Source organism: Loxodonta africana, chromosome 14, assembly GCF_030014295.1.
Source record: "Loxodonta africana isolate mLoxAfr1 chromosome 14, mLoxAfr1.hap2, whole genome shotgun sequence".
In the NCBI taxonomy this organism is placed as follows: Eukaryota; Metazoa; Chordata; class Mammalia; order Proboscidea; family Elephantidae; genus Loxodonta; species Loxodonta africana.
Genome location: NC_087355.1, coordinates 2,677,109 through 2,686,960, shown reverse-complemented (window position 1 = coordinate 2,686,960; position 9,852 = coordinate 2,677,109). Strand labels below are relative to the sequence as shown.

General features: G+C 41.3%; 1 protein-coding gene across 1 annotated transcript; it reads right to left on the bottom strand.

Moving 5' to 3' along the window:
* Nucleotides 1-435: 435 nt before the first annotated feature.
* Nucleotides 436-3,972, bottom strand: SNAI2 (snail family transcriptional repressor 2). Its single transcript, XM_003421077.4, has 3 exons — nt 3,764-3,972; nt 2,524-3,069; nt 436-1,626 (listed from the first exon to the last, which is right to left on the bottom strand). Exons 1-3 carry the CDS (start codon nt 3,840-3,842, stop codon nt 1,445-1,447), a joined length of 807 nt encoding a protein of 268 aa, XP_003421125.1. The 5' UTR covers nt 3,843-3,972; the 3' UTR covers nt 436-1,444.
* Between the last annotated feature and the right edge of the window lie 5,880 nt (nt 3,973-9,852).

The following is a 9,852-nucleotide window of genomic DNA, read 5'->3' as shown; positions in this document are numbered from 1 at the left end:
GCCTTATGTGATAATGAGTGATTGTAATTTACTTTCATAAAGTCAACGTGATACTGTCAGTATCAATAGAAGGTTTCAAAAAGTATCTTTGACTAGTAATCATGTGAATATTTTTAGCACACAGAAACTGTAATTTTTATGAAAGGGGCATGCTAACAAGCTACATGATGATGGAGTCTTTCTGAATGTAACAATGCTATTTTAAGAGTAAAGAAAAAAATACTGGCAGTTTAATTTATCAGGACTTAACTTTTTTTTTTTTTAACATTTATAAAATAACATCCAATATCCATCCTAGCACTATTTGCATTTTCTCTTGTTAACAAAAGAAAGGATACTTTGTGTAGGAGTTTGGTACTAATCACAAAGCAACTAAAGTCTCTGAAAATAGTACGCAAACAATAGATTTTAAATCAAAAAGGTTTATTGTAAAAAAAAAAGACCTTTAAATTTTTTTTTAAGAAATATTGATTTTACAAATCTTCAGTTCGTTTATAGGCATGGCTATAGACAACATCTTTCATACAAAACCCATTCAATCATATAAAAATAAACACAAATTTACATTGACTCATCATTTATACAATTAGAAAAAGGCACTTGGAAGGGGGTGTTGTTTAGTGTATTGCATTTGCTGCAGGCATTTCAAATATCTTAAGAACGTTACTGAGTTCCCAAGTATCCTCTCTTGCACTTATTCCCATTTTTAATTAAGTTTAGAAAATCGTTAAAAAATATAAGACATGGATCAAGCATGCACCAGGAATGTCCAAAGTTTATTATCTCTCCTCCCCTAAGGCACATACTCTTTACTGGCAAAAAAGAAAGAAAGAAAGAACCTCCCCATCCCCCCCAAAAAAAACTTTTAATACATTCTTTTCTGTCTTGTTCTTGTTCTTTTTTTCCCACCCTTAAACATATAGTTTAAAGCATTACAGATAATCAAAAAGGGCCTTAGTTTAACAGGGCAACCAGACATCAAACATGTAATGAAGTAAACTTGGATTACTTTACAAGGCACCTGAGATAGTGTTTGGGATATTCTCTTCCTATAGGAAATTCTATTACAAACTCTATTCCAAAGCAATGCTTCAGTTGAAATGATTTGGCAGCAATATAAATCTTGCATTCTTCTTTAGTTAAAAAAAAAAAAAAACAGAAAACAAACAAACAAAGAAATGCAATGTGTTTTTTGCTTCATTTTTGGAAAGTAAGGTCCTTGTCTTTTATCCTCTCAATCTAGCTGTCAGTAAATATATAGTAACTTTAAACGTCACATGGAAAGGATTAACTTTAAACACATGGATTTCGTGATTTTCAGCTGTGTGTGTTTGTGTATTTTTTGGCTAGTAAGCACAAGAGAAAATGCCTTTGGACTCTTAGCTGTCATTTGGAATTGGAGTGAAGAAATGAATTCTATCCCAGTAAACACTGATTGCGTCACTCAGTGTGCTACACAGCAGCCTGATTCCTCATGTTTGTGCAGAAGCGACATTCGAGAGAAGGTTTTGGAGCAGTTTTTGCACTGGTATTTCTTTACATCAGAATGGGTCTGCAGATGGGCCCTCAGATTTGACCTGTCTGCAAACGCTCTGTTGCAGTGAGGGCAAGAAAAAGGCTTCTCCCCTGCAGGGGGCGGGGGGGGGGGGGGGACGGGGAGGGGAGAATGAAAAAGAAAGTCAGTGCTTTTAGAGGAAAAATAAAGTCAATGTTTATAAATACCCACCACATTTTGCCAAAAAAAATGAACATTAGCAAAGCTTGATTAAAATTCCCTGTAAAAAATCACTATTTTAATATATGTCCCTTTAAAGCAAATCTGAATTTTGCATTTAAAAAAGTCACACCCAAAAGATTATTACAGAATTAGTTCATGTAGTTCTAGGACTTTCATTTAGAAAAGCTTTCGGCTCCAGCAGGTGCAGCAAATGCTGAGCTTTTCCCAACGTTTTCCCTTTTCCCTCTTTCTGCATTGTGACTAAGGAAGTATAAATGACTTGACTCCCCAGAGGATGATTCTGTGCTAAGAATCAAAAATTCAGCAGGAAGAAAAACAAAAGCAAAACAAATTCAGTTCCATCTGCCCAACCAGCTCTGGGCTGCTAGATACCACAGCCAGAATGTGATTAAAAGAAAACTATAGGTAAACTCTCCATCTATTTACCAAATCAATTGATTAAGATAGTAACATTTGTATTTGCTGATTACACAGAGCACACATTCAAATACATCTTTCCTGATTTTCTAACTGATCTTTGAGACCAAACCTCCAGCATCTACTTTCCAAAGTCTAAATGTTGTTTGCAGTCTCTGCAACAGAGGCTGTTAACTAGAACTGGAGCACTTGGTGCCCTAATAACTTGTGGAGAGCAGTCGGGAAAAAAAAAAAGTCAGGAAGTGGCTATAAATTAACGTCAATCAATAAGAGCACTGTGTCACTACTTAATTCAAATCCAATAGCCCCCACAGAGATTCCTTCTAGCGGAAGGCAACATTCCCATCTTTTTTTTTTCTCTCTCTTACCAGTGTGAGTTCTAATGTGTCCTTGAAGTAGCCAGGGTCTGGAAAACGCTTTGCCACAGATCTTGCAGACACAAGGTAAGGTGTGGGTCCGAATGTGCATCTTGAGGGCCCCCAGACTCACATACTCCTTGTCACAGTATTTACAGCTGAAGGATTTCCTAGACTGGGCATCACAGTGTAGCTGCTTATGTTTGGCCAGCCCGGAAAAAGTTGAATAGGTCTTATTGCATAAATTGCACTGAAACTTTTCAGCTTCAATGGCATGGGGGTCTGAAAGCTTGGATTGTATTCTTTCCTCTTCATCACTAACGGGGCTTTCTGAGCCACTGTGGTCCTTGGAGGAGGTGTCAGATGGAGGAGGAGGACTCACTCGCCCCAAGGCTGAGGGATATCCAGAGAGAGGAGAGAGGTCATTCGGCAGCGGGGAGTGGAATGGAGCGGTTGTAGTCCACACGGTAATGGGGTTGTATGCTCCTGAGCTGAGGATCTCTGGTTGTGGGATGACTGGCATGGGGTAACTCTCATAGAGATATGGGGAAATAATCACTAGGGTAAAGAAGAGGAAAGAAAATTACAGTGAAAATAATTAAACCGGCACATGAAGAAGCTGTGTGACCACACCTACCGGACTTTGTAATGGAGACTGAGGCCCTTTTAGTAGGGTATCTGTAAAACCTTTCCTCTACCCCGGCACCCACAGAGTTGTTGCCTGTCGCACACATGTATGTACACGGAGCATATAGTCTGACACCTGCTCTAAGCTATACAAAGCTTGCTGTCGGGGAGCGGAGCCAAGGAAGGGCCTCCACCTTCCCAATGGGCGGTAAAGAACCTGCAGCGTACTTTCAAACATGTAGAAAAGTAACTTTTCATTTCATGCGTGGGTTATTTACATGTTTTACATCTGTGAATACAAAAATATCTGTAAACCAAGCTATTTTATTTTTTTAAAGTCGTTTTACATGAAAATACCTGTAATTCAGACTTCACATAGTAAGTTACTCATCCTCCATGTATTCAGGCATATATACACGTTTTAGAAATGCGCTGGCAACAGTCAAATGAAGCTTTTCTTGTCCGTTAAAGTTTGAAAAGTTTTGAATTAAAACCTACCCTAAAGGACTGAAAGACCATCAACTCGTTGTTTAAAAGGGAACAGTTTCGTCTAGCTCTTTCAAAACAGTATTTGAGCAGTGAAGTAAATAAAATGTACGTAATTTTTTTTTTCTTTTCTTTTTACCTGTGTGTGTGTCCAGTTCGCTGTAATTTGGCTTTTTGGAGGCGTTGAAATGCTTCTTGACCAGGAAGGAGCGCGGCATCTCGCCGGTGGGTCGGGCGTCCCTGGTAGCCCTGGCGCGGATAACGGTCCGGCTGCTAGGACAGAGCCGCCGCCGGTCCCTAGAGCATCGCGGCCGGCTCGGGGCGAGGGCCGTGCTCAGGTGCGGCAGGGGCGAGGGACCGGCGCCTCTGAAGTTGCCGGGGCTCCTTTACAAACTGAACCCGTTTTCCCTGGGAGGGTTTTTTTTTTTTTTTTTTTTTTTTTCCTCTTTTACAAAAAGGATCCAATCACAGCTGAGCAGTTCAGATTTCAGCTCCTCCCTCTGGGACAGCTGTGAACAGAGGAAGAATCTGTTGTCAGACTAAATTATTCTGCTTCAAAATGGGCTGTTCTTTGGGATTTCAGTGGAGAAAGGGAAAAAAGTGTTTAAATATTTTCAAGAGAGATAATTTGACTTTTTTAACTCTGCCAGCTCGTCGTGCTCTCTGGGAGCTGGATAAGTCATACCAACTGTGACTTGTGTCTCAAGAGGGTTGGGCTTCCAGATGTGGCTTAAAGTGAATACAAAGGGGCAAAATGTTCTTTTGGGTAAGGGGCTGGAGGCCGAACAGATACCAGGTCAGAGTCTGGTGTTAACCCGAGCCTGTATTTGCAAGTGGCATTTGGAGGAGGTTTTCCTTGTAGATTGACCAAATAATTAACTCTGGGCTTTTGAAAATGAGAGGTGCCCAAGGAGACAAAATGCCGGGAGTGCAGAGGCTGGCGCACTGGGGGCTCCTGGGTCTGCGCCGGGACGGGCTGCGTGCCATTCGTGCTCCTCGCGCTGGGGACGCATTCCACCGCCCAGGCTCCAGCCGACAGAGCCAGAGACGGCGCTTCCTCGGGAAGTGAAGTCGTCTTGTCACCGCGTGAGCTACGGCGCTTAGCAGAAATGCTGTCGCCGCCACCAGAGACCTGTTATCAGAGGACCTGGACGGCTCCACAGAAAGTGAGGAAGGGGATCCAGAGAGGAGGAAGCCATAGGTAAACCGTCATCAGCAACGATGGAAAGTCCTCTCACAAATACAACTGACAAGAACTTTTATCTTTTCATCTATCAGTGTGTTTTAATAATAATAATAATAAAAAGCTTGCTTGGGTCTCTAGAGACAATGATTTCATTTCTATTATTTATCTTATTGCTATTTTCTTCAGCATAAAGTCAGCCCATTCTCAGGATCTGCCAGTTTATTTTTAAAAAGTAATAAGTTTCTCAGGAACTGCCAGCTTGTTAAAAACTTAACAGAATGCAGTTATAAATACTGCTCGTTTAAGGTTTTAGGAAGGTAGTCTAGTAACTGCCAAAAAAAAATCTCAATTTTGTGTATGGTATCAAATCAAACTACTCTAAAGTGGCTCAATTTAAAAGTAAAATTTCAACCGTATTTCCAAGCCTCTCCGTTTCAGACTATCCTTCCTAGTTTTTGCTCAAAGGAAAGAGCAAATTCACATGAAGACCACCCCAACCTTGTGTCCAACAGGTTCTGGAAGAGAAAAGTGAAAAAGAAAATAACAGAGGTTGTGTTAAGACTTGTAAAAGCAAGGCGCATTGTCAGGCGGCATAACTTCTTAATCTTGGGATGAGAAAATAGGGGTGTGTGTTTGTGGGAGGGAGTGCGGAGCTCGCAGCCTTCAGGAGCTGATTGCAAAGATTCCCTTTTTTCCCTTCCAGAAATCACTAATTTGAATGTCAAACAGAGAAAATCGTTCAGATGAATCCTTCTGTTAAAGGAACTGTGCCTGCAAGAGACAGGAAACTGTGAGTTCAGGAGCTGTTTCTCCAAAGATTGTAAACTGGGCTTGGAATCGACTCGATGGTAACGGTTTTTTTTTTTTTTTTTTTTGTAAACCGGAACACAATTCAAAGCGAATTTTCTGAGTTTGCTGCTTTCTGTGATGATTTGTTCAGATTTAGGGACTTGATTTATTGAAAAAGAAGTCCTCATTGCCCTTTCCACCCTATTTCCTGCAAAAGGAACATTTTGTTAGAGATACAGTGTAGCTGAGAAAACACAAATTGTCATGTATTTTTATTCTTCCTTTCACTCTGCAGAGTCTGTTCACACTTGTGAAGAGTGTTAGATAATGTCTCAGTGTTTATTTGCTGGTGATTAAAACACAAGGTAACCTGCTCAGATGTGTATCTTTAAAATGTTTTTTCAAGTTTAACGGTAGTTTACTACACTTGAAAACAGTTGGAATAGGAGGGTCCACGCTCTGGAGCCACGTGCCCTGGCAGCGCACACAGTCACACCTCACACAGCAGTAGCGGGGTGGTGTGCACTTACTGAGAACTGTGGATGCGGCCTGTTATTACACATGTGTGTATGTAGCTAGTTAGATGCATGGCCTGCGTGGGGTCAGCACCAAGGGCATGATTTAGACAGGCAGCAGAGATGTTTCTGAGGGGCCAGGACAAGAAGGCCACACCCAAGGACCAGCTGCTGCACCCCTGTAGACAGAGATCCTCTCCCTACAGTGAAGGAAGGGGTTCAAGATGAAGAAGGAGGCCTTGGTCACTGACTGAAAGGTTCTCCCTGCACAGCGCAGCTGCCCCAGGTTTTAAATGCTTCAAATAGAAAGTCATCAATGACTGATTTAAAAAAATAAAAAATGGGCAAAACAAAACCAAATTTTTTTTTTTTTTTTTAATGCAAGGAGTTAATCCTAGATTGATGAGAAACTGATGTTTCTTGATTAGCCAGATTGGAAACTTTATCATACAAGGAAACAATGCTATCCTGAGACATTACTTCCCTTGCAGCCCAGCCAGGATGAAGTTGCCTGGAAAATGTGCAAACACAGGGCAAGCCCAGTCCAGCCTCAGCCCTTGGGCTCTTACAGTTAGAAGGGCAGAGAGGAAGGGAGGGAGATGAAACAGCTGTCTGTGGGCCCTTCCAAACAGGCTGCCTGGCTCCTAGCAGGGCCCAAAGGAGGGACCGGCCTTGAGAGATAGCCCTTTCCTTTGGCTTGTCCTCCCTTCCTCCCCAGGGTCCTTTACTTTGTTGTCCTCTGAGACATCATTTTGTGGGCTCTATGGGGGGTGAAGGGCCTAGAGAATCTAACTCATCAGTTGCCTTGAGTTTTAATACGATGAGCCTTGGTGTGAGTTATTTTACTATCATTTAGTTCCTCTGTTTTCTGAAGAAGTTGACTGAGATAATTTGTGGAAAACTTTGTAAAAGTCTGCCCCCCACCTCACAGTTGCACCCCAGCAGGTGGACCAGCCCTCTACACAGGCTTCTCCTGTCCTGCTGGGGTTTCTCCTGGGCCAGTCTTTCATGAAGAGCAGCTGGTGGGTTTGAACATTCAACGTTCAGGTTAGCAGCCAATCACTTAACCATTGCACCACCAGGGCTCCTTAGCTCCTATGTATATGTCTATATAGATAGACATAAAGACTATATTCTTAATCCATAGTTTAATTCAGTCTTAGATAAAGTAAATTAACCTCTGAAAGTGTAGGAGAAATAAATGTTTCCTTTTAGTACCTGAGTTTCACAATCTGTAAATTGTGTCCATGCTTTCCATTTATCTTTTTCATAAAGATATATAGACAAACATTTCATGACATAAAAGGGAAAACTGTCAGTGTATGCATAGGTTGCTACCCTGAGCTTAATAACAAGAACCTTGTACCTCTCGGGCTGTGGGTAGAACTCACATACATGGTCAACATGTCAATGTATGACTACCTCAGCATACGCAGTGATGGTGAGGCGATGCCAGTGAGCAAGGAACTCAGCAGCTAAAACTACATAACTCATCCAAGCATGAGCAGATATGTGTGTATATGTGTATAAAATCTGTCTGTATTTGTATATAAATCTATATATGTACTGTGTACAGACATACCTAATTATGTATATATCTATATACACACACACTCATATAGATATATAAATTGGGGTGAAACACAATAGCAGTAAATATGATGTCAGGATTCTGTCCACTTCTTAGGAATTTCCATTATTTCCTGTGCTGCCTCAGGGCCATATCCACCAGGCAAATGATGTCACTAGTCTTCTGCGTCAGTCTGAAATTAGCTGAATAACTACCAACATAGATGATCAGTAAATATTTAAGATCATTTCAAACAGAAAACCTTGTGCAACATGGGAGCAGCACTGTAATGAGATTTGTCTTGTGCCAAATCACTAGTGTTCAGGATCTTATTCCTAGTTGTGTTTTTGTAATCTCATTTCCTTTTGTGTGGATATAATATGGTTAGGGCGCATGCAAGGTAAAGATGAATATCTTTTCAGTGTTCTCTTTTGTACCTTGTGGAAGTCTTGAAGATCTTATCTGTGACATGAGCAAGAAAGACTTTAGAAAATGTTGAATTTTTCATTAGTTTGATACCACAGCTCAGAGATACGTGGTTGCAAAGAGACACCTATTGAGCGACTTTGGGAGACTCACCGGTTTCTTTTTCTCTTTTCTATAACTTTTTAGCAAGGTCTGCCACCTAGTGGGAGATGGATGGTTCGTCCATCAAAGAGCATCACCCTGATTTCATTTTGTAATTGCCCTAATTTCAGAATAAGACTATTTATATTTTTGAACAGATTAATTTATTTTTAACTAAACATGAATCCTTTGTGTTTGTAGAAATATGTGTACCATTTATAGAACAAATTGTGTTGGCTTTATAAGATAGGTGAGTAAGGGGAATTTGTAATGTCCATCAGTCTTTTTTTTTTTTAATCAGTCTATGCAGTAATAAAGAAAGAAGTTGGCAAAAATAACTAAAGTTATAGTCAAAACTTAGTAAGCACCTCACGTAATTTATTTCCTATACCCCCACAATGATCTGCAAGAATGACAGTGTCATTCAGAAGGAAAGAAAGTGATGAAATGAAGACCTCTGCTCATATCTATCTGCCTCTGGGGATTTTGCACACAGTTGTTTTTCTCTGCTACACTGCCGTGGTTTGCTCAAGCAGGGTAAGGGAGACACCTTGCCAGGCAATCTGTGGTCCTACAGGTCATGAGATAAAAGCTACCATTCTTATATATTTCACGAGTGCTGGCTACTGTATTCAGCACGTCACACACATTATTTCATTTAATTCCCCCAAAGTTGTAAATCCTTTGAGGTAGATATTATTAGCCTTGCTTACAGATGTAGAAATGAAGACAAAAAGAAATATCTTGACCATATCATACTCCTAGTGAGGAACAGGTAGAGGTGGGATTTGAATTTGGACTTGTTTAATTTCAAATGCTACCTGTTTCACCACTCTGCTCTAACATTATTTTAAGGGTGATTTAGACTCGTGACTAACTGTAAAACACACTCTTTGAAAACTTGACTTGGCACTTCTTTCCCCCTCAGAGTACATTCACGTACAGAGTTTCTAATCTATGGCAGGGGTGGACGAGAGTGGGGGATTCTGTCTGCCTCACCATCCCATTACGCCACTCACCATTGCCCTGCTTCTCTGTGCCTCCCTTTTGTCTTTTGCCCATGGGGGTCACATTGTTTCAAACTCAATGCCATTGACTTCAGATGTTGGGAGTGGTGCTGGGAGACCCTGGAGAAGACTCCTAAATGTCCAGCCCAGTAGCCACCATTGCCTTTTGGTCTACCACAAGGATATGATCATTAATTCTTACTCTATAAACATCACACGGTTTCTCAAAACTGGAAGTGGTGGCTGTTGTTGCCTCCATCTTAATGGAGTTACATGAGGAAAAGTAAGCCCATTAATAAAATGGGGAAGTTCCGTGGTCTGAGATGTTCCTTCTCTCTCTGCGCACGTTTGGGGGTGCATGTGAGGAGACTACCTTGCCCAGCATATACCTCCTTTTGTTTGTACATGAGGAGATGGCCTGGTCAGCCTGTGGAGCAGGCTGGTCTGTGTTCATGTACAGGGAGGACTTGAGGAGGGGAGCTTCCTGAGGCAGAACACATCCTCAGTGAATAGGGTTCCAGCCTGTCAAACTCGACCCTCTGCGGAGACCTGTGTAGGTGTCCAGTTCACATGAGAGTTGATAGATCTGTTCAC

What these genes read in the sequence shown, in the direction of transcription:
- SNAI2 (XM_003421077.4), bottom strand. Translation starts at nt 3,842, where the DNA reads ATGCCGCGCTCCTTCCTGGTCAAGAAGCATTTCAACGCCTCCAAAAAG. An exon ending in CGAACTGGACACACACACAG is followed by an intron (nt 3,070 to 3,763) that starts GTAAAAAGAAAA and finishes TCTTTACCCTAG; the next exon opens with TGATTATTTCCCCATATCTC. An exon ending in ACACATTAGAACTCACACTG is followed by an intron (nt 1,627 to 2,523) that starts GTAAGAGAGAGA and finishes CGCCCCCTGCAG; the next exon opens with GGGAGAAGCCTTTTTCTTGC.